The 25,210-nt window shown below is 42.1% G+C and overlaps 2 protein-coding genes across 3 annotated transcripts in view; one reads left to right on the top strand and one right to left on the bottom strand.

Moving 5' to 3' along the window:
- Positions 1 to 12,008, top strand: part of VCL (vinculin) — an 81,042-nt gene extending 69,034 nt beyond the window's left edge. For both annotated transcript variants that reach the window (XM_066600395.1, XM_066600396.1), the window contains 3 exons: positions 4,583 to 4,786; positions 6,588 to 6,692; positions 6,867 to 12,008. In XM_066600395.1, the coding sequence (XP_066456492.1) occupies positions 4,583 to 4,786; positions 6,588 to 6,692; positions 6,867 to 7,013 (456 nt within the window). In that variant the 3' untranslated portion in view covers positions 7,014 to 12,008. The remainder of the gene's footprint in view (positions 1 to 4,582; positions 4,787 to 6,587; positions 6,693 to 6,866) is intronic.
- Positions 12,009 to 17,481: 5,473 nt separating this feature from the next.
- AP3M1 (adaptor related protein complex 3 subunit mu 1) overlaps positions 17,482 to 25,210 on the bottom strand; it is a 33,245-nt gene continuing 25,516 nt past the window's right edge. Inside the window, exons 7-8 of the mRNA XM_066601608.1 lie at positions 19,184 to 19,328; positions 17,482 to 18,399 (exon numbers count right to left, since the gene is read on the bottom strand). Of these exons, the coding sequence (XP_066457705.1) occupies positions 18,299 to 18,399; positions 19,184 to 19,328 (246 nt within the window). The 3' untranslated portion in view covers positions 17,482 to 18,298. The remainder of the gene's footprint in view (positions 18,400 to 19,183; positions 19,329 to 25,210) is intronic.

Here is a 25,210-nt window from a genome sequence, read left to right as displayed (position 1 = left end):
ACAAGGAGTCACCTGGGCAGGTGATGCGTATGTCCTGCTGCTGCGCTCGCTCCTTCACAGACCGTCAGTCCTGTCTGCTTACACTGAGAACAGTCGCATGGCTTGGAATGGCAGTGGAGTTCAAAGATGTGTGTTTTGTCTGACACTTGTCAGTTTTGGAAATAATTTGTCTTACTTTATTGATGACCAAATATATGAACCAGCATCAAGACCAAGTGACCCTCATGGGGATGAGATTGGGTGCTGACATGGAGCCTCTCTGGGGTCGGAGGGTTTAAATTCTGCTATTGTTTTTTTTTTCCTGAAAATTTGAGTTAATACAAGGTATAAAGGTAAAAAATAAGCAGAAACGAGCACTCCATAGTACATTGTATGCTTTTTATGTAAGGATAATTGTTCTATAAATGTAGCTGGTATATAAAAACTATATACTGTAGTCCACTGAATGTAACAGGATGCAAATAACATGTCGCAAATTTCTGCTTTTGTGGCTTTCACATTTTTAGTAGGGTCTACAAATGCAAGAAACCGGAGGATGAAGCTCAATGAAAAATAAAACCCAATGTGAGAGAGAATTTGTCTGCAGCCCCTCATGCTTGTTCTGACGGTTATGAGGTTGTGCACATTCCTAGAGATATAGGGTGGTTTCACACCAGTTTTAAAACGCAAACACGGATCAAATTTTAACTTAATCTGGATGATTAGAAACTGAAGCAGAACTGATGCTTGCAAATACCTTTTTGGGGTAGAGTAGTTGATTGGATATGCAGGTCATTGTACAGTTCACAAATTTCTCTCTGGAAGGTCTGGCAGAACTCTTCCTCTAAGCCAGCACTCCTGGCTGGTGGGTGGTGGCTGGACATCTCCCTCCCCCTCATCTACCTTCTGCTTCTCTTCCCATTTAAAACTGAAGGCAGACCAAAACCCTTGAGTTTGCTTCACTATGTTAATGACTTTAATGCAAAAAACAAAATGTAAAGGTGCTTTCTGTTCAGGTTCTGTTTTTTTGGACGGGAACAATAATGCTGGAAGCTGTATGTTTTGATTCCAAACTGAGAGCAAAAAAATGTATTTCTATGGGTCCAGTTTGCTTCAGTTTTTTTTGGGACAGACACAGATGTGAAGCCACCCTTACCTGCCTTTAGGCCAGCTTCACACGGGCGTAGGAGCATTTGTGCTGAGTAGTGGTGCAATGGGCATTGTGCTTTTGCACGCACGTGTGCATGGTTTAGGCCAGTTTCACATCTGTGTTGGAACCTCAGTTGCTGATCTGCCTCAAAATGCCGTAAGAAAGACTGGCAGCTGTGTGGAAACCAAACGGACCTCATTGTAGTCAGGGAGTACCGTCCTGAAATGGAGCTGTTCTGCTGAACGGAGCAGGAAAACTGAACCCCCGAGCGCAGATGTGAAACCACCTTTACTGTAGTTTTTGCGTACTGATGTCATGCATATTTGTATGGCGAGAAAACGTCACAAGCACGCTCCCATTGATTTCAATGGGCAATTAAAGTTAAATTAGTTTAATATGTGCTATGTTTATGCACAATACATATAAAAATAGAACATGCCACATATTTTTATTTTTTTGTGCAAACAAAATGTTTGTGTAAAATATGCTCATGTGAATAAACCCATTGAAATTAATGGGTTTTATTTACTGTGGTGCACGCACAAAGCTTGTGTGCAGTAAGCTTCACAAATGCTTGTGTGACGAAGACCTTAATTTGGGGAACAGCAGAACCGCTTACGGTTTGTATCTTATGATTGTACGGCCTGCTGCAGACGCCAGTCTAATACTTTGTATCTGCTGAAGCCTATATAGGAAAGTGGGAAGACCGAAGAGAACACTGGATCTTGCTGACTCTGTAACACATGCTGTGGCCAGGCGCCTCAAACAGACTTTATTTAGGTTGGTACTCAGATAGTTGCCCCCTAGTTATGAGAAACTTATGGCATCGCTGTGACTCGCACCTTTGGTTGGTGACATGGTCACAATGTTTAAATTGTGTTTTTTGTTTTCCAGGAGTTTCAAGCTTCCTATCGGGAGTCTCCTGGACATAGCGAGTTCTAGACTAGTGGATTGCTGTACTTGTACACCATGTAACACCTTTACTATACCAGTGCTGTACTACTGGTGCTTTAATAAACTACATGCCCTGTAACGGAATAAATAAATTAGGATATGCCAACTGTAGAGCTCCTGACTTACTAAACTACTTCCCTCTGAGAGCCATGAAGTTGCAGGCAAAGGAATTGGCATCCATATTGTCTACCGGTATGCCTCCCCAAGGGTGCTTGTAGACTGGACGCTTCCTGTGTGCACAAACAAATGAACCAATTACCTCCCCAGCTTGTTCACGCTCGTGCAGCCGGTTTAGACAGGCAAGGTATCGCTGAACGGATAATGATATATAGCTTTTAATAATTCTAATTAACAATCAGGAACTGATCATAGCTGATAGTGATGGCATAAATATGAAGCAAAATAAACCCAAAAACAAAAGAAAAGGGGGGGGGGCACACCAAGGACTGTTAGAAGTAACAAAGGAGTGGATTGCCACGAGCCACACTAAACAATCAACCTTTAAAATTAACGAGAAGCAAACTATTCTCTTCCGTTCAGTTGTGGGCTCTTTTTCCTTTTTTTAAAGTTATTGGGGGTAAAGAGCTCAGTTTTAAAGTATGGGGATGGGTTCCTCATTTTGTTTCAGACGTTGATATATAATATGTATAGTTTAGGATTGCAGGGCGCATACAGCATCCGTTTTGGGTCATTTTCTTTTTTATGTATATATTTTTTATTCTGTAAAAGTTTTTTTTTGTGTTTTTTTTCCTTTTTAACATACATGACCTCCATGACATCATACAAGACCACCTGTGGGTCATTCACAGGGTCCTTTTTTTTTTTTTCTTTTATATTGCACACTTTCCCACTGTAGCTGGAGCATCCATAGGAGCCCCAGTTACAAGGAAAACGTTCCTCTATAGTGACATCAGTCACTAATAGAGCTGATCTGGGTCTGCTGGGACCCCGTAGCTCTGCTGTAACAGGGCATCTGGCGGTCACTTAGTGGAAGAAACAGTATCTCTTCTTGGTACATAGTGCTCATTAAACGTTCTTTACCCAGAAAAGGAGAAGCCAGAGGCGGTAAAAACACTTCTTCGCTATCTGATCCTCTGCTGTGACTAACAGCCAAGGTCCCAACCTGCTTGTGATTGATTGCTGAGGCTTTAATCCTGGCTGTATATTTGCTATCGGCCGAGATTAAACCCAAGAAGAAGGATATAGGGGTGCCTTTTCCTTTTTGTACTCTAATATGAGAATCCCCGTTCCTACATACACAGAGCTGTCAGCGGTTTCACATTGACAGGCTCCTTATTTTAAATGGCACGTGTTTTTACAGACTCATTTGGGTGGCACACAACTCTATATGCTGTGTGGATGTTCTTTTTTATGTTTTTGTTTTTCATGTCCTATAGCGAGGTCTATGCAAAAAGTTTTATAATAAAATATTAAGCAACATTTCGCCAACTCTTTTTTTCCTTTTATAGAACTTGAGGCCTCTGTAACTTAGGTTTGTGAACAGAACATATAGTATCCTATGGATTGTTAGAGAAAAATCACCTTAAATTGTTTATCCATAATTACTTCTTTATTGGCTTATCAAGTTAAGATGATCAAATACGGTTGACAAAAAATACTGATAAATTAGCTAAACTGTGATAGAATTCCCCATGAACACTGCATTAATGTTGTTGATGGTGATTGCTTTTTAGGTATCTGTGCTTACCTGTATTTAGCAGAGTTGAATGCAGAGACCCTTTCACTTTACACCTAGTCATGTGTTTGCCTTCAGTTGTGTACATACTAACCGTTGCTACCAATGCATGACAATAAATGCTGTGTTTAGTACTAAACAGCCTGTACGTTTCCATGCAGTGCAGTTTTGCAAGAGGGCACTGAATTGTAAATGGCCTGTTTACATGCAATATGAAAAACACTTCCATTTTACTGAACTGTCCAGGCAACATCTGTACCCATGCACACTCCTTTTGAGAATAGCTATGTGATGTCTGGAAAATTAATTTGTATTGCAACATGCAGGTAACTTCCATCCTGCAAGCCTCACACTTATTCATGGTGCCTCTCAATGGTTTTTCTGTAGCGGAAACTTTAGAAATGTATTGTAAAAATGTATATTGTAAATGATTTGTGGCAGCTGATGATATATTTCAAAATGCTACATTAGAAATTGAAAGCTTACCCATCAAGACTGTACATACATCTCAATCAGGCCTAATATCATGGAATGACCATCTATCCACACATTGAGTAAGGTCCTTAAACCATGGAGAGCACATGAACATTGAGCACTTCTTAATATTCCATCTTTATTATTTTGCTAACAGGATATGAAGCTGTTTTTGCTGGGCTGAACAAATGACAATGCTTCAGATTATTTTTTCCTGAGGGTATTTTGCCCATTATTGCCTATCGCAAAAGAAATGGATGATCCTAAATAGAAGCTATACGGCTTTTATTTTCTTTCGCTGACATGTCCTCCATGTTTCCCTGATGTAGGGTAATGACATAATCGCAGCAGCTAAGCGCATGGCTCTTCTCATGGCAGAAATGTCTCGACTTGTGAGAGGAGGCAGCGGGAACAAAAGAGCCCTAATTCAGTGTGCCAAGGACATCGCTAAAGCTTCTGATGAGGTGACCAAGTTGGCCAAGGAAGTGGCTAAACAGTGCACAGACAAAAGGATACGAACCAACTTGCTTCAGGTAAGCAACCAATTCCAGTGACCAGATGCAAGCATGTTAGTTTGTAAAAAGGGAAGACCATCAACTTACAGTGTAGAGGTCTCATACCTGTGAATGCACATTGTGGTTCTACATTGTTGTTTGCTATTGCACGGAGGATGGGATTGTAGAGAAGAATTCTTAAAGCTGCAATCCAGCTCTAAAAGTAGAAAAGTTTTTTTTTTTTTTTTTTTTTTTCCCCCTCCTAGGGTGACTGCACAAATATTGCCGCACCCATAACATTTTATGGTTTGGTGACTCAGACCACAAGCGTTTGATTATCTCAGTTGGCCTTAACCCACGTATGCATATCTCCTGAAGATCCGCCACACAAGCGGTGAAACGCTTAGAGCCTGTAGCGATGCTCATTTGTCGACAATTAACTATTGAGACCCCCCCCACTACTCCTTATCTATTACATCTGACTCTTACACTAGGGATACAGATGTGCATTGGGTCCTCTTCTCGTATCACCATCTTTAGCCCTTAATAGGATTTCACTGGAGAGCGGTGTCTCTTCTAGTTTTTGTTTGTGTCCGAGTCTGTTTTTGTGTGTTTTTCATGGGGTTTGGGGCGTATTAACCCCTATCCCATTTGGTCTAGGCCTTGCGTGTATGTTTTTAGATACTTTTCAATAAAGAATAATCACTTTAAAGAGTCTAGTTTGTGAAGAGTTTGATGTAAATGCACCTTTACAGACTCTTGCATGCAATGTGCTAACATCATCGAATGACTGAGCAGGAAAGAAAACAAAAAAATTTAATAAAAGCCAAGTTTCAAGTTTAGTATACACTCATTGTCAAAAAAAATCACTCTAGTAGTCGTTGGAATGGAATTAAACTTTTTTGCTTGGATATCGTAATCACTTACTTATATCAACGTTACAATCACAGAGAGAAGATCATTTACTGTGGAAAATTGAAAGGAGGTTCTAGTACCCTGTTGTACCACCTCGAGCTTGTATGTAAGATGTGATACAGGCAGGCATGGGGGCTCTAGTACCCTGTTGTGCTGCCTCGAGCTTGAATACAAGATGTGATATGGACAGGCATGGAGGCTCTAGTACCCTGTTGTCCCACCTCTAGCTTGAATACAAGATGTGATATGGACGGGCATGGAGGCTCTAGTACCCTGTTGTACCACCTCGAGCTTGAATACAAGATGTGATATGGACGGGCATGGAGGCTCTAGTACCTTGTTGAGCCGCCTCAAGCTTGGATGTAAGATGTGATACAGTGTGTTATGGAGGCTCTAGTACCGTGTTTGGGCCCTCCTATTATGAATGAAAGATGTGATTACGGGTGGGGATGGAGGCATACAGGTTCCGCATGGTATTCTGCAGCATATCTCTCCACACGTGCTGTAACTTAGCCTCTAGATCATACAAACTCATCGTCTGTGGAAGTTGGCGTCCCAGGTGGTCCCATACATGTTTTGTTGGCGATTTTAAATCTAGTGACTGGGAAGGCCATGAAAGTGTGGCAGTGTAGTAGAGGCATACCTGTGAGCCCCTTGTGTGTGCGGTCGAGCATCATCCTGCTGGAAAATGCCTCTTGGAAGCCACCATGAGAGGAACACGCGTGGCTGAAGGATGTCCTGAATTTATCACTGAGCTGTCGTACCACTACTAGGGGTAATTGACTGTTGTATGCTGAATTTTGCAACAAAATGTCAACTTCTAGACGAATGAATTTATTTATATATATATAATTTTTTTTAACAGTAGTGTGATCAGGAAGGATTAATACAGTTATTAAACATTCTTCTTATGCTTGTATTACAGGTCTGTGAAAGGATCCCAACCATCAGCACACAGCTGAAGATCCTTAGTACAGTCAAGGCCACTATGTTAGGAAGGACCAATATCAGTGATGAAGAGTCTGAACAAGTAAGTTGGGAAGACTTGCTGGAGCAATCCCACCTAAGTTTTAGTGAGAGTCTAAACCCAAATTACCCGAAGCAAATGTGCTTTTCGAATGGTCAGATGACTGACTGTATAATAGTTCCACTGGCTGGAAAATTTCAATTTATATTCTGTGGTTGTGTTTATCTTCTTTTGCAGGCAACAGAAATGCTTGTCCACAATGCACAGAACTTAATGCAGTCTGTAAAAGAGACAGTGAGAGAGGCTGAAGCTGCATCAATCAAGATTCGTACAGATGCTGGATTCGCACTTCGTTGGGCCCGTAAAACCCCATGGTACCAGTAATCCCTTCTAACCGGAATCCAATCTAGCCACTCCGTATTGTACAAAGCACACTAATACTGTGTAATTTTTACAGACAGATGTGGAAATCAATATCTAAATGAGTCTCAAGTTTTTTTTTTCTTACCAAGCATCTAGCATCTTGAGCTCTTCCATCAGTAAATTGCTTATCTCACTTTTTTAGCATGGGCTTCTCCACAGTGCATTTCTTTTACCATTAAGAAACCTCATCATAGAATGGTGTCTCCCAGAGCAAATGCAGTAGTGTTAAAAAAAAAAAACTTTTGAAAAGCAAATAAAGTGCAAAATCATAATTTTTATTTCCAGAAATGCCCTGCAAATCCTACAAACTCAATTCCAAATCACAACAATAAAATGTATCCAGTTTGTGTTAATCTTTTACAAAAAGTAAAGAAAAGGGAATCTTTGGCCGTTCAAAAAAAAAAAAAAAAATAGCAGTGCAGGATTTTCTCTATATACACTCAAAAATATCTAAGATTTCACTTTACTTTGCATGACTTTAGTGACATGACCATGGTTTCTGAGAACTGCTTGACATCTGTGTTGCACTGAATTCACTAGCTTCTGGCCCCTCTGAGCAAGTATTCCAGTCCAGGAAGATTCCTCTGTATTTTTTGGTTCTGCTTCATAAACTGTATTTTTGATGTCTTCCTACAAACTCTCTGAGATTGAGGTCCGGAATTGTGCTTGCCTCAATGGAGTTTCTCTGTAACCAGGATGTTAGATTGCTGGAGTGTTTTGGGTAATTGTTGTGTTGAAACCCCCATTTTCAAGGGCATTTCTTTGGCATCGAGCAACATGATCTACTCAAATATTTTGATATATTCAAACTGCTCCCTCATATGCGCTAATTAGGCCCAACACTGTGGTATGATAAAGATCCCTGTCATGATTTTTGCACTTGTATGCTTTACTGTGTATTGTGGCTACAATTCAGTGCTCAGGCATTGTCTAACATAGTCTGTGGCCACTAAACACAAGGGACAATTCTGCTTTCATCAGTTCACAACATATTTACTGGCCCACATGTTTCTTTGACCTGAATAGGCTAGAAATTGCATTTTTTTTTTTTTTTTTTTTTGCGAGAGGAGTTCTTGCTGGTACCTTGGCTTCACGGAATTGTATTCTGATTGTAGTACTACTCTGGTAAGTTCAGATCTTCTATGATCTTTCTGGAGGTGATCCTTGGCTGAATTTTTGCCATTTTGCCTATTCTTTGTTCCATTCGAACATTAGTTCTCCGTTTTTTCCTTCTGCGTCTTTGAGGTTTGGGAGCTACTTCAAGGCTTTGTTTCCTTCTTTGGGGACCCCAAAGGCTGTCCATCATTCTCTACAATGACCCATGTTGACTAGTATTTCAGAAGGAAATGCACTATAACTAATGTACAATATCTGCTGCCCTTGACCCTTAAATATGAGCTTAAATTAACCACTGTTGTTCCACAGAATTAAGGAGTTCACCAATTTCTCTTCCCTATGATTTTTAAACCCCCCCCCCCCCCCAGTTAAAGATTCAATTACTCTGAGTGCAACGTCTGAATTGTTGCACCTGTTCTTTTTCTCTACTACACTTAGCAAGTAAATTTGTATGTAGAAAGACCACGTCTATCACAAACTGATTTATCAGGCTGGACTATTTTTTTTTAACACTACTGTACTATGTGCAATACCCCAATTCACCTGCATACACATTCTGCCTTTATATTTAGTAGATCATAGCCCGCAGTTGTATTATAATGCAGGCAGCACTAGCATGCAACACTAAGCTGCGAGTCTTCATACATGTCTGGATTATATTGTTGTCCTGTAAGGCTGGCATCCCCTTTTCCTAAACTATGCAGAGACATGAGATGAATGTACACTTAGCACTTCTGTCCTTCCAAGCAAATGCCAACCATGGTGGTGGGAGTTTTGCCCTTTCTAGGTTCCCAATAGGAAAGATGGTGAATATGTAAATATGTAAAACAAATCTTGTTTATGAACATGCCTTTCAAACTTTCTGTATGTAAAAAAAAAAAAAAAAAGTTGCAATAACGTGCCTATAGGAGCAGTGGGTCAGGAAGCATATCATTTCTCCTTAAGGAGAGCACTTACAAGGTGTGTGAGATGTATAAGGCCATCCATGCTTCTCTGGGACATATGCAAATGACAGATTGAAACACCTCTGCAGCGCCACTTACTAGAAGGTAGCACTCCTGCATGTCAATGTCAGACTTTTTAAACAAATCCTGTAACAGTGACTGGGCATTATATAGGATCAGGAACACCTGTATGGTTGTGGCATATTTAGTAAATATAGGCCGGTCCTGGTCTTGCACTGTTCAATCATAACATGCACATATACTTCCCTGTGAACAGTTTTCTACCAGGTCCTATTAGTGTCTGATTCACTAGTGTTATGTAGAACACTATTACACAAGAGCTGATTTATGCTGATCCAAGTTCCTTCTGACATGTGAATTTCAAGATTTTGGTCACTACTCCTCCAATCCTCCAGACAGTTCTTGTGTCTCCTACACGACAGCACCGTGCTATGGTGTTGCATCTCGCAAATATATTACCCTTTAAAGGGCATATATTTTCTAATGAGCAAACCACCTGATGATCTAAGACTGAGTGAATGTCTGTGTGTACAGTGGATCTAAAAAGTCTGCACACCCCTGGTAAAATGTCAGGTTTGACACATTAAAGAAAAAAATCCAACAAAGAAGAATCATTTCAGATTTCCACCTTCAAAGTGACCCATTATCTGTACAATTCCATTGAAAAACAAATCTTTTAGGGGGAAAAAATAAAACAAGTGTGGTAATACTTTGAATTCTGCCAAAGTGTACATCAATCTTTTTGGGTTGGTGTCCATCATGGCGCATTGTCTTAACTTGGCAATCTTTGACAGATTTGGAGCACTTTCTCTAGAAAGTAGGAAAATTGTGAGGGTATCTTGTGTGTAGCGCCCTTTTCCGGTCACCCACAGATCTACAAGGTGTCTCAGGTCTGGGCCGTTCGAAAACGCTGACCCTCTTCTAGCGAAACCCATTCTGTGGTTGATTCGGGTTAATGGTTTCAACTTTTAGTACGAGACCTAAAGGTTTTGTGCCAACATGGACTAATATTTGGGACTCTTCATAATTTCCTTCCCCTTGACCAAAGCCCCAGTTCCAGCAGCAGAACAGCCCCACACATAATGCTGACCTCACCATCGTCACTGCGGGGCTGGTGGTCTTTTGGTGATGGCAATGTTGGCTTGGCTCCAAACATACCTTTTACAATTATGGCCAAGTTCCTCCTTGGTCTGATCAGACATAAGACTTTCTCCAGACTTGATGGAGGTTTTGGCAAAACATAGCCAGACTTAAGCTTTTCTAACAAAGACCATCTGCCCCGTCCCCCAGACGTATGCAGATGGTTGTCACATACTACATAAGCAATACTTGCCAGAAACTCCTGCAGCTCCTTTAATGTTGCCCTTTGGATCAATTTTCTTGTCTTTTTTCATAAAGGTCTGGAAAGCCCTCAAATTCATGTCACTGTTGGGCCATGAATCTTCTTGCTGACTTTCGTCACTGTGTCCCATGGTATATGTAATGCCTTGGAGATGTTTTGGCCCCTTCTCCTGCCTGATACCTCCCAGTAATCAGACCCTTTTGATATTCTAGAAGATCTTTACAGACCAACTAAGGAAAATGTTAGGAAAATCCTCTTAGAAGAGCTGAACGTTCTACAGGGAAATCAGAATCCCTGTAAATAATGGCAGCAGAGTACTGACTACAGTGTCAGAAGTTTAAATGTGATTGGCTAATTCTGAACACAACCACATCCCCCAATATACAATAGGGTACTATTGTATATTGGGAGCTATTCATAAAAACTAAATATGGTTGTATTTTTCCACCCTAAATGATTTGTTTTTCAATGGAATTGTACAGATCACATTGAAGTTGAAAATCTGAAATGATTCATCTGTCAGGCTTTTGTCATGTGAAGTCTCCACACACCTGTTAAAATGTTGAATTTTTTTAAAAGTAATGTACAGTGGATATAAAGTGGATGGATTAGTAGTGGTCTGTAGGCAAATAAACCGAACTACAGTTTTGTTAAGATTTACCAGTTTGAAACTGATTCATGCTGACTAAATGACTTCGTAGATGCTGTATCTTCATATCCATCAGTTTCCTCAGTCTGATTCACACCATAGCTGTGTTCCCTATATATGGGGCATTCTGGACATCACCTGCGATTATGAACTACTAAATTGAATACCCAAAAATGAGATTGTTCTCGTTGACTAAACACCAATAGTAATATTTTTACACTGCTGAAAAACACTTAGTGTGACCGCTGTGGGCAAGGACTTGTGAATGTCTTACAGATTGCCTTAAACACTATCATATTTTGTCCTTTACTTCACTCTGCCTTAAACTAAGTATTCTGTAGTAACCTGTTAATATAACATGTAGGAACTGCCAACATCATGGACTGGACAATGTAGGAGACTTTCTTTAGGACTTCATCCTGTTTTAATAGTTGCCTTTTACATCTGTGTATTCCACCTCGCATCATGCCAGGATGGGTGCAAACAATGTATGAGAACTGTCACAAGCATAACCGTATTGTTGGCTACTAGTTATCACTAGAAAATCCAACTACAGCAGACTCTTGCCCTGTTCTCGTGCGTGGTCCTCACACTGACTCAAGATTATTTGAACAGAAAATGCCATATTGCCTTTTCTTATGTAAATCTAGTATTCAAGCCAAAGAAAAGTGAAAACAAGACTGTTCGTAGTTGGCTGTTATGACATTTGCTGCAGCCGCTCTACACCATCAAACATGCTGAAGTGTTCAAACAGCTTAGTTACGTTAATACATTTGCTGTGAAGGCGGCTCTTCAGTGGGGAGGGTGTACAAACAGATCTATGCTGTCCTGGGATGCATTTTTTTTTCTGTCAGTACAAGCCAATAAACGATTTTGTATATCAAGTTTGTGGATTTTTTTTGTCTCTTGTAATATTACTAATTCAAAATTGCATGTCTCTTAAAACTTATGACCTGTTTTCTCATGGTTAACCCTTTGCCAAGTGAAGTAACTGTCCTTGCCTACCAGCAGTCAGGATGGTGCAGATGTAACTTGATCTGATACTCTGCAACAAACGTTTTATCCAAAGCAACAAACCATTGCAGATTTACTGTATGTAAAGACCTAGGCCTTTGAGCCTGGTCATTGGCTGCAGCAGCAACCAGTTTACCGAATGGCTGACTAGCTTGTTAACTGTCACGGGGGAGACCCAGAGCCACCAATCGGGAGAGGCAAGTGGGAGTTCTTTGCGATAAAACATTAAAAATAGGTCTTTCATGTAAAGAAAAAAAAAAAAATCACCAACCACTTCTAATGTCTACAAGATTTAGTGTTAAAAGGAGCAGATGTGAGATGTAATAAACTGAACTTATGGACTTCTAGCAGCTGAAGTGCTAAATCGGGAGAGGAGAGTATTCTACTTGTCCTTCTGTGTTCCCTAGTCTGGTGTTTAAAGCTGCCCCACGTATACACAAGACTACTCATTGTATGAATAGTCCTCATTCTACACCTACCTATGTGGTCCACCTGGTGAGTGCAGCGGTGGAGGCCAAGTATAATACAACCATCCTCACTGTTTCAGCACCGGTGAACCTATAAGTTCAGTTTTGTGGACTTGTAGGAGCTAACAGATTTCTTATTTATGACGTTTCCTCACAAAATTACCACAGGTCTGGCTTTTCTAACCACTGATGAGTAGAAGCCACGGCCAGCTATACCTCTTCTCCTGCTGCAACCAGTACAAGGGGTATTAAAAAAAAAAAAAAAAAATTTAAATTATACACACACGCGCCAGCTCTCCCAGAGCAGGAGTCTCTTTTCAGAGCTTCTGTTTTGGCTTATTTAACCCCTTAACGACCAGCCCATAGTGTTTTTACATCCTCCCGAAGTGGGCTTTATTCTCTGAGGACGTAAAAACATGCTTCCTGCAGAGAATAATGCCCCTCGGGCTGTGGACGTGACAGCTCCATGCTGTCGGTGTCCGCAGGTAGCTGACAGCATGGAGCTGTCATCCCGGGCTGTTCGGAGCCCCCCCCGGCATTGCGATCGGCGCTATGCAATGGATAGCGCCGATCGCAAAAAAAGTAAATAAAAGTACACAAGTTAAAGATTCAGCTGCTCTGATGGATCGGATCCATCGGAGCAGCTGAAATTACTCACCCAGGTCCGGCACGCTGCTCCCCGCTCTCCTGCCACTCCGGGGCCCGAAGCCGGTCTTCTGCGCATGCGCGCCAGGCGGCATTACGTCAGCCGCATGCGCAGAAGGCCCGGCGGCGCGGGAGATTTAAAATCTCCTGGCTCCCGGCTCCTGTAGGTAGCCGGGAGGCAGGAGATGTCAGCGGGGACTGCGGTGAGCGGTCCCCGGTACCGGGATCGTCGTTATCCAATGGATAGCGGCGATCGCGAAAAAGTAAAAAAAAAAGTTTTAAAAAAGTCAGTTTCACCTCCCCTCATGGATCGGATCCATGAGGGGAGGTGAAAATACTCACCCCCAGTCCTCAGCGGTGTCCCGATGTCCCGGGACCCGAATCCCCGTCTGCGCATGCGCGCCCGATGATTGACATCGGGCGCGTGCACAGACGGGCTCGAGCCCCGGGAAATTTAAAATCCCTCTGCTCCTAGCTGCCATGTGTAGCTAGGAGCAGAGAGATTATACCGGGGACATGATCCCTGTCATCCAATGGATGACAGTGATCATGTAAAGTGAAAAAAAAGTGTAAAAAAGTTTTTAAAAAAAGTAAAAAGTTTTTAAAAGTTTAAAAAGCGTACGTTTCACCTCCCCTCATGGATCATATCCGTGAGGGAGGATGAAAGTACGTACCTAAGGCCCCCAGATTTATCCGCGGACCTTACCACAGCTTCTGCACACGCGCCCGTCGCCAAAATGGCGGGCGCATGCGCAAAAGCTGTGGATTGCCAGGATAATTTAAATTCTCCCTGCTCCTGGCTACAAAACGTAGCCAAGAGCATGGAGATTTAATGGGGATCCGCAGTGAGCGGTTCCTGGTCACGTGTTCGCCATTATCCAATAATGGCGATCACGTAAAAGTAAAAAAAAAATTTGAAGTTTCATCTCCCCTCACTGATGCGATCGGTGAGAGGAGATGAAACTTTTTACCGGAGACCTGCGTATTTGAACCCCGACGCGATCTTCCTCCGTGGACCTTCCCAAATTCTGCACATGCGATTGCCGGCAAAAAGCCGGACACATGCGCAGCAGTCGGGGAGCCTAGGAAATTTAAAATCTCCTTGCTCCCAGCGACCAACGGTCGCCGAGAGCCTGGAGCATTGACAGGTGGCCTCGTTGAACGGTCCTCGGTCACGTGATAAAAAGGTAGCGATCTATCTTAGGCCGGTCTCACATGACAGCATAGGAATTACGGATTCTGCATGCGTCTGATCCGCGGTAATACACAGATCAATCGCATTGGATTACACAATTCCGCTCACATTAGCGGGTCGTAATTGCGTAATCCACTCGCAGAAAAGAGAACGCAGCAGGTTCTATTTTACTGCGGATATTTGCAACGTAGAGCCCATTGTGCTCCATGGTCGTGGATATACCCGCAGCCCATACGCAACTACGTTGTATACGGGCTGCGGGGTACCCGTGTCATTGCTAAGGGACTGTGCGGGAAATACAAAAAAAGGTGTACTGTGCATGACCGCCTGTGTGAGTAGGTAGTTATGCGCAGTACATTACGCAGCCGTACGCAGGGTCACAGCCGGGCTCACAGATGGGATCCGCTGTGGGCCTCCGCAAGCTGATTCCGCCTGCACCCGCGTGAGCCCGGCGTTATTCAGACAGCTACCTGTGATACGTATTTTACAAGAAGCCCCAGGAACGCTCGCCTTCCTGCAGTTCCAGAAGCACCTTGTTGAGCGCCTTCTGTGTGAGACCGCCGCACCTCATCAAGCTTACGGAGACTCACGGAACGCCACTTTTTACACCCCATACCCACCACTAAGGTCACGAAATACCCCCAAAAAGCATGAGAGGAGGGGGGGGGGGGGGGGGATACCCGGTTTTATTGCCCCATGGGCCCATTCCAACCAGCCTCCGTAATTACCCGTCTTCGGAAATACTACACAGTTCACATTTTTACTTTTATCTAAGATTTGCGAACGTCAAAAAGGGCGCGGAGGGGGGGGGGGATTTTTAGGGAGTCAATCTTTATTCTGTACAAATAAGCAATGGGGCCTGGAATTTATTCAGTTGTGCCCTAAAATCCAACAGGTGTTCCGTCCTTTATAGGCCTTGCCATGCGTCCTGTAAGTAGATTAGGGCCACAATGGGTATGTTTCTGAACTCGGGACAAACGGGGGTATCGATTTTGGGGTGAACGTCTTCATTCCTATGTGCACTGTACAAAAAAAATGTTTTTAAATTGAAAAAATTGCCAAAATTGAAAATCGTAACTTTTTCCTTCTGCTTTGCTTAGATTCATTCAAATACTGTGGGGTCAAAATACGCAGTACACCCCTAGATGAATTCGTTAAGGGGTCTAGTTTTCAAAATGGTCATTTGAGGGGGTTCTTTATAGTTTTGGCCGCTTAATGGCCCTATAAGTGGGCAGTGGGGCCTGAAATTTATTCAGTGGTACCCTGAAATCCAACGGGTATTCCTTTCATTGTAGGCCTAGCCATGGGTCCTGTAAGTCTATTAGGGTCACAATGGGTATGTTTCTGAACACGGGACAAACAGGGGTATCCATTTTGGGGTGAAAGCCTTCATTTATATGTGTGCTGTACAAGAAACTTTTTAAATTGACACAATAGCCCAAAAAATAAAAATCCTATTTTTTTCCTTTTGCTTTGCTTGAATTTATTCAAAAACTGTGGGGTCAAAATATGCAGTACATCCCTAGATAAATTCGTTAAGGGGTCTAGTTTTCAAAATGGGGTCATTTGTGGGGGTTCTCTATGGTTTTGGGTGCTCAAGAACTCTACAAGTGGGCAATGGGGCCTAAAAGGACTTCAAGCAAAATTTGTGTTCCGAAAGCCACCGGTCGCTCCTTTCATTTTGGGCTCCGTTGTGTATGCAGACATAAGATTAGGGCCACAATGGGTATGTTTCTGAACACGGGACAAACAGGGGTATCCATTTTTGGGTGCAAGTCTTCCTTCATATGTGTGCTGTACAAAAAAAAGCTGTTTTTAAAATGACAGAATTGCTGAAAAAACGAAAATCACAATTTTTTCCTTTTTGCTTGGTTTGAATTCATTCAAAAACTGTGGGGTCAAAATATGCAGTACACCCCTAGATAAATTCCTTAAGGGGTCTAGTTTTCAAAATGGGGTCATTTGTGGGGGTTTTCTATGGTTTTGGGCGCTCAAGAACTCTACATGTGTGCTATGGGGCCTAAAAGGACTTCAAGCAAAATTTCTGTTTTGAAAGACACTGACTACTCCTTGCATTTTGGGCCCTGTTGTGGACTCGGATATAACAATAGGGCCACAATGGGTATATTTCTGAACACGGGAGAAATAGGGGTATCCATTTTGGGGTGTAAATCCTGATTTTCATGTAAACTATAGGAAAAAAACATGTCTTTAAAATGACAGATTTGCAAAAATATGAAATTTTACTTTTTCTCCTAAATTGAATTAATTCCTGAAAACAAACTGTGGGGTCAAAATACTCATGACACCCCTCAGCGAATACACTAAGGGGTGTAGTTTTTAAAATGGTCATTTGGGGGGGTATCTATTATTCTGACACTCATGAGCCTTTCCAATCTTGGCTTGGTATAGGAAAACAAAGTGTTCCTCAAAATGCTAAAAAGTAATGTTAAATTTGTACGTCTCCTAAATGGTTAAAAAAAAAACGAAAGTTTTTCCAATGTGCGCCCAAAATAAAGTAAACGGGTGGACATATAAATCTTAGCAAAAATTTCTATATTATGTTTGCACATATTTAAGATATTGCAGTTGGAAATGTGAAAAAATGACGATTTTTTTCAAAATTTTCCCAATTTTGGCGCTTTTAATAAATAAACACAATTTCTACCGGTCTATTTTTTCCGCCTAAATGAAGCACAACATGTGGCGAAAAAACAATGTCAGAATCGCTTGGATATGCAAAACCTTTCTGGTGTTTTTCCATGTTAAAGTGACATGTCAGATTTGCAAAATTTGGCCTGGTCATTAAGGCGCAAACAGGCTTGGTCACTAAGGGGTTAAGGTGGGACAATTCTGTCTGGTTCATATTGCTTACATACTACAGGGAAGCAGGCTAAACACAATGTCTGTAGGCACAAAGTCCACATGCTGTGAACATGATAGAGAACTGTAGTAACTCATCTGTATCCAATAATCCCAGTTCTTGCACAGTACGATATTTGCTCAGTCACTATTAACATGAAAACAAGGTTTTTTTGTGAATGTTTTATTTAGAAATTTGAAAGTTTTTATATCAAAACTGTATTTCGATATCAACTGTATTCTGGCTTCAATCCTCACTTACACATAAAGCAGTGATACATAAGCCCTCGTTTAATACATGATGGCATTAATTGTAACAGATTTTATATAAGGCTTTTCAGTATGGTTTTATACCAGCTGATGGCACTCAGAACTTTCACTGACAAATCAGCATTTTCTGCCAGTAAAGGGATTAAGGCATTGTATTTGGGAGGGAAGCAGCAGACAATTCATCACCAACAATAGGGTTGTAGTACATAACTGCCACTACTTGGGCAGATATAGCATTGCGATACATGAGGAAGAGCTAGTGTTGAGACAAGACGAGGCTGAACGGATTGCTACATACTTGGCTGCAGTAGACTAGAGCGGGTTACTCTTGAGGTATTGAATAGACCATTACTTTACTTGGGGATATTTGGATTTTCAAAGCCACAGAATTATCACCCAGCTGCTGCATGAAGGTGACAAATACATTGATGGCATAGGCCAGTTAAAACACTCTTTGCATAACAAGGACTAATTTTTTTGGTATTTGACAGAGCAGTAGAGTACCAGTGCTAGTCTACTCCACACAACATCTGTGCCAGCCTTTCCTGGAGCAGCTTAAATTCTTCCCTTTGGTATACTTAAGTACTTCAGCAACTGCCCTCTTCTAGAACCTCTAACTGCTAAAGTGACCTTTGTGCTTCCTATGCAGTGCAAACAATTAGAAATTCTGTAACCCTAAGTGCGCCTGTCTTGTCTGCTTTTCCTCTGTGCGACCACTGCGTTATGTGCGCACCTGGAATTTTCCTGCTTTGGTGAGATATTTCACTCCTTTGAAAGGCTTGTATCTTTCGCCATACATATCCAATCGATTCACTTTTAGTCCTAGAAAAGAAAAGATTTATGAAAATCCTTGTTGTAATTCTCTCCCTCAACACTTTTGGAGAACACATCAATATCAGCAGGATTAGCCAGTGGGTGTGGAGGAAACAAGGTTTAGGCATGTTCAATTTTTTTGATCTGCCTGATCCTTTTTCCATGCAAGAAATAAGCCTTGCCTGTTATTTGACACAAGATAACGAACACTAGATCAGGGCTGGCTTTAGGTAAAAGTTTACAGCTATAAAAAAAAAAAAACTTATGGTGATCGAAACTAATCAATATTTCATCATGCGATGGTAAAAACAAGTTTTAGTAAGTGCAGCCCTTACAGGGGCATCCTAATATATTATTGGGACTAGTCTAATCTTGAGAAGTTTACTACTCGGGATTACCAAATTAAGGGGAAAAATAGAAATAACCCACTAAAAATATAAAATGATCGTAACAAAAGTTATTTCTCAAACAGCAGCAGTCTGTCACACATGTACAAGCATTAGAATGCCGCTTTCTTAATTTCTCCACAAGTTACGCAAGTAGAAACAGAAAATGTAAACTGGATAGTTTCACTCATGAGCATGCATGTAATTTGCTAAACAGTCTTACAGGGGTTGTCTCTTTACATGTCCGCTTGGACTCCCCCCACCACATCTGTAAAGGCAGAGAGCCAGGTCAGCGGAGGATTCAGTAATCGTACTGGGCACCTTGTAACGCTTTGTAGCTGCAGGAAAGAACTAGACTTTACACTAGTGATATGGATGCTGGAAAGAATTCATGCTGGTCAAAATACCTGAGATTGCCAACTGTTGGATCTTGAAGTTCATGTTCAAACTTGGGTTTTCCTCAGGTTTGGGGGCACCAGACTGCAGAGAGATACTGCCCTTAAGATTAGGCAGCTTTAATGTGGTGATCTTACCAATATCCCAGGAAAGTACCTAATAAGATACAAGGCAGTTAGAGAAATTCTCACCACATGCTTTAAACAGTTTTGTCTGTATATAATTACTCCATTGCCTTTCAGACAACTCTGCCATGTTCAAATGAGATGAACCTTCTGCAAGTTCTGCACAATGTGTAAAAAAACCCTATTCATTTGTTACAGGAAATACCTGTTCTACTTTTGCAAGCGATTTTCTTTTTGACACTACAAAGGTGATGTTTATTTCTAAAACCATAGCAGAATTCACCTCTCCTGGATATGGATTTGGTGCAGGTTTGACAATGTAAATTTTTACTGTAGATCTTTAGAATGGTAGAGTTGGAAGAGATCTCCAGGGTCATCGGGTCCAACCCCCTGCTCAATGCAGGATTCACTAAATCATCCCAGACAGATGTCTGTCCAGCCTCTGAAGGAGAAATCACCACCTCCCGTGGCAACCTGTTCCACTCATTGATCACCCTCACTGTCTAATATCTAATTTGTCTTCTCCCTTTGTTTCATCCCATTGCTTCTAGTCTTTCCTTGTGCCAATGAGAATAGGGCTGATCCCTCTGCACTGTGACAGCCCTTCAGATAATTGGAGATGGCTATTTAGCGTGACAAAGGTTTCGACGGCAGGTTCATTTTTGAGAATAGTTTACTCCACGTTCAATGTTGACATTCCTATGGGAAAGACTGAAGGCGAAGTGTTTGAATGCAATGACAAGTGAGCTAGACTATTTTTATGTCAGCTGAAAAATTGTATGACAAATGAGAAGCAAACTCTTTGTCATTCAGTTGTTGGCTCACGTTTAGATCGGACAATTCTCGTTCACTTTCACTTGTTTGAATGATAATCCTGTCTAAAAGCACCTTAAGGCTGTGCTTACATGAACGTATTGGAATTGCGTATTAGATTGACTGCATGCCCATATGATCCACGGTAATCAATTCTATTTCCTTATGCGGTTCTGCTCACACTAGCATGGCGGAATTGCATAATCAGAGCGCAAAATAAAAGGCAGCATGTTCTATTTTCCTGTGTGTATATATATGCAAGAAAGCGAATTGTTCACTATATTGTCAAATATGTAGATGCACCCACACGCAATTGCCAAGCAATGGTGCAGGAAATAACAAAAAAACCCAAGTGTACTGCACACGACAGCCTGCATGAGTACACGCTCATGTGCGGTACAATTTTGCTGCTATCGGTGGCCGTACGCAGAGTCACCATATTTTACACTTACAGATGTGATTCCAGCCAAAGTGTCTGTTATCGCTATGTGAATTACACAGCTAATAGTGTAGACGGTAGAGCCCGCCACCTCAGCAGCGCAGGACCAATGTAACAGGTGAAGGCCAACTGGAACAGGTAGGGAGAGTAACGAGACAACTAGCATAGTTTGATGAACTGTGCAGGGACATTGTTGCATCTGCACCTTCTCGGGAGCGTGCACAATCAGGCTGGCAGTGGGGAGGCAAGGTCTGGCCTGGGAGAAATTAGGAAGTAGGCAGCCAAGACTACTCTTGTTATTTAACGGGGTGTTCTAATCTTAGTGTGGACTGGGCAATATTAGTCTATTCTAATTACCTGTTGCAAAGCAGTGTTAGATTTTTAGGGGCTAAAATTCAGCCTATCTGGCCATTCTTGCCCTGGTTAAAAAAAATAAAAAAATGCCTGAGGGGGCCAGCCCCAAGGCTGTGTACGACAGGCAGCAGGTTTTACAAAGACCAAAAAAAAAAAAAGTAAAAGTATTGAAAAGTGGCTTGTGACGTAGTACAGAAGTTGGGAGACTTTTGGATACCCAACAGGTACGGACGGTTTGGCCACACTGAATATTCAAAAAAAGGGAAGAGCCCAATAAAGATAGGAGTTCTATCAAATAGAAATTTATGCAGCAGTTTAACCTAAACCCTGTTCGTTTATTGGTTATTTTTATTCACATGACTGTCAGCTATACGTGAAACAGGTTTGACTCTTACTTGCATGTATAACAAGATTAACCCATTTACGACCAGCCACTGTATATATACGGCGGCTGGTGCTGGGCTTAAAGGACCACCGATCGTAAAAATACGGCGGTGCTCTAAGCCTCCTGTCTCTGCAATCAGTCAGAGGCAGGAACAGTTTATCAGCTGTTAGTGACAGCTGATAACCTGGAGCAGAAGGCAGGAGGGGTTTTTAACCCTTCCTGCCTTCTGCTTCCCCGATGTACAGTGCTCAATGAGCACTGTCGGGGCAAAGTGAAAGTAAGAAGTTCTTTCACTACGGGAGCCTCGGGGGGTCATGTGACCTCCCGGGATTCCCTGCTACTGCAGAGCTGGAGGGTCAGACTAGACCCTGGCAGCTCTGCAGGTGACTAATGTCACCACAGGGGTTGCTATCCCCTGCAACTGGGGATCCTATGGACACCCCAGCTACAGTGGGAAAATGTCAAATAAAGTAAAAAAAAAAAAAGTGAGTGTCCCCCAGAGGTCTTATATGACGTCATGGGGGACACAGATAGTAAAAAAAACATAATTACATACATAAGTAAAACAAAACAACAGAATAAAACAATACATACATAGGAAAGAGAATAACACAAAGCAGACGCCAACAAAAACCGTCACCGTATGCGCCCTATAAACCAAAACCATACATACTATATATCAAAACGTCCGAAACAAATAGAGGAACCCATTTCCATACTTTATTTTAGTGTAAATATAAAAATAATTTTTTAAAAAACTATAAATGTTAAAAAAAATCATTTTTTTTAGCATTTTACCCCCAATAAAACTAAAAAACGGAAAAAAAGTCAGTGAAAAAGATATAAAAAAATAGTCCTACATGTCACGGAAAAAAAAACGCAGCAAAAATAATTTTGGTAGCTAAAGGAAAAAAAATAGAGCAGTAAAACCGCCACATGGGTAAAATCCCTAAAAAGTGTCTGGTCCTTAAGGTACAAAACAACCTGGTCCTTAAGGGGTTAAAAGGTGTTATACACACATCAGACATACAGAACCCAGGGTCGAACACGATTTGATGCATGTTCGAGTAATGAGCACCATCGAGTACGCCAATACTCGAATCTGCATCAAGCTCCACAGAGTACGTTCGCTCAACTCTAATCACCTGTGCAATACTGAGGAAATCCTGAAAACATGTGGGGTCCCTGAGGACTGGAGTTAAGAAACACTGTTCTAAGCTATTGCTAGTACCCCATGTGTCGAGAATTTATTTTCATACTACACAGGTACCCCCCTTCATTACCCTTTTGGCCACGAGTTAGGTCATCTTCTAGTTTTTTTGTTTAATTGCGCATAGTAAGACGATTTATAGTTTATTAGATCGGTTTTATATTTTTCTTTACTATACCGATTAGATTGTGATGACTGATCTATTCTACTCACAATTATTGAGGCATTTGTCTACTATGCTATATTACATATATCACAGTGCCTGTGTAGGAATGTACAACCAATTCGCTGAAGTTTATCTGTGCACAATTTATCTCCCCGTCATGTGTCTATTGGTGAAATAACCTTTTTCTCATGGATCATCAGGGGCATGGGCTTGGTGAGGAAGCGCTCCATGATATTTTCTCTGATGCATTCCTGCAGTTCGTATATAGTCTGCTTACAGTAGACCCATCTCACGCCTGAGTCCTATCCAAGCCCTGGATACAGTGCTCATATTACACATCCTATTCCAGGGGAGTGTATTGATACGACGCTCTCTTTGGGAGATCGAGCAGTCTAGAATCGATCCGGAGGGCAGATTCATTTATATAAAAGCCAAAATCAACAATGAACCTGTAATTAGCCCAAGTTATTATAATCCTCTTCCTGCTTCCATCTCTATACTGATGGAGAGCATTTCGTTTGCATCTACCTCACCCAAAGCATCTGTAATTTGTATGGGAGATATGAATAGGATAGTGGACCCGGCTATGGATAGATTTGGGGGCAGTGCTAGTTTGGGAGGAGCAGCAGGGCCAACCAGATTAACTTCTGCGATATCAGTTGCACGCTGGATTGATTTGGGGCAGGTATTTCATCTGAATCCCCAGGAATTCTCATGCCACGCTGCTCATAATCATGTCCTTAGTCGTATAGACTATAGATGTGGGTTTATATCTCTATTCTCCAAAGTTAGCTCCATAATGTATCTCCCAAGAGGAGTTTCTGATCCATCACCAATTTGTCCCGCTGAAAATCCCCTAATCCAGGGAGTCCATAGCTTCCTACGATGCTGCCAAGGCATTTGGCTCAAATTGATCTCTATAGTATATAGTTCTCTGGTCGCTACAGTCTCAGTAAATAATGACTTCTACACCCCCCCCCCCCCCCCCCCCGTCCGTTTGTTGACCAGGGGACCTTGCCAGGGCTGTCCTCCTTCCCTTCTCTTGTTCACATTGAGCATAGAACCACTAGTATTACTCTTTTGTCAAGATCCCATTTATGAAGGCCTAGTAATAGGCCCAAGGGAAAACCGAGTTGGACTATGGGCAGATTACTTGATTCTGTTTATGTCAAACCCTAAGAAAACTCTGCCATCTATCGGATTAATCGGTTTGGTTGTTTTTCAGGACCATACATAAATTGGCAAAAGTCCACATTTATGCCGCTGCGAACAAGAGACTGGACCATGGGGGAAAAAAAAAAAAGATATGTAACCTGCAAGTCTCTCTAAGGCCGCCTGCACACGAGCGGAAATCCCGCCGCGGGATTTCCGCCGCTGAAAGTTTGCATAGGAGTGCATTAAAATACGCACTCCTATGCAGACGGCCGCGGTTTGGCCGCGCGAAATCTCGCGCGGCAAACAAACCGCGCCATGTCCTAATTTTCTGCGGGGCACGCACTCACCCGGCCGCCGGCTCCAGTCTGCGCATGCGCCGGCTGCGCGGCAGCCGGCACCGCCAGGCGCGGGTGAGTACGCGCTCGTCCCTGCAGGCGCTCGGGTCGGATCGCGCGGCGAGAATTCATAACTGTGTTATGGGATAATGGATAAACTGACATTTTGCTCCTACAATGCTAGGGGCCTAAACATGCCAGCTAAAAGAGGTCAGATTCTCCATCATCTACATAAAAACAAAGTAATGATAGCAATGTTGCAAGAAACTCATTTCCTCACAGGTAGCACTCCTAATTGCATCTCCAAATTCTACAATACGTGGTACCACAGCCCCCACCCAGAGAGAAAAGCGTGTGGGGTCTCGATTGCCTTTCACAAACAATTTCCCCATCAGCTCTTATCCTCCGAGATTGACGCGGAAGGGCGTTATATCTTCCTAAAAATTTCTTCCAGCAATAAAATATTAACAATTGCAAATGCTTATTTCCCTAACCACTCTCAGGTGTCCTTCGGTGTCCGGATCATTGAGAAGCTCTCGAGATTTGCTGCAGGCTCCCGAATAATCCTCGGCGGGGACTTCAACCTGTGCCTCAATCCGGAGCTGGACTCGTCAGCGGGTAGGACTGGGGTCTCTACACTTGCACTTAAAAAACTCAAAAGGGGCCTAGCCTCCTTAAAATTAGTAGACCTATGGCGAATCTTACATCCAAACACAAGGGACTACACCTACCATTCTGCCATACACAATAGCTACAATAGACTAGACTATCTACTCATTTCTCAAGACCTACTGGACCTGTCCCCTGACAGCTCCATTGGGATCTTTTTATGGTCAGACCACGCTCCAGTGTTTGGGACCCTCCAGGGCCTAGGGGAAAAAAAAAAGAATCACACATGGCGTCTCAATGACAATCTCCTGAACGACCCAACGTGCGCGGAGGCGATTAGACAGGCAATACAGGACTTTTCCAGCATACACGAGACTGACTCCACATCTTCTCCCATTCAATGGGAAGCACTAAAATGTGTAATTAGAGGAATCCTTATTTCCCATG

The sequence above is a fragment of the Eleutherodactylus coqui genome, chromosome 4 (genome assembly GCF_035609145.1).
Source record: "Eleutherodactylus coqui strain aEleCoq1 chromosome 4, aEleCoq1.hap1, whole genome shotgun sequence".
In the NCBI taxonomy this organism is placed as follows: domain Eukaryota; kingdom Metazoa; phylum Chordata; class Amphibia; order Anura; family Eleutherodactylidae; genus Eleutherodactylus; species Eleutherodactylus coqui.
This window is presented reverse-complemented; position numbering and strand designations above follow the sequence as displayed.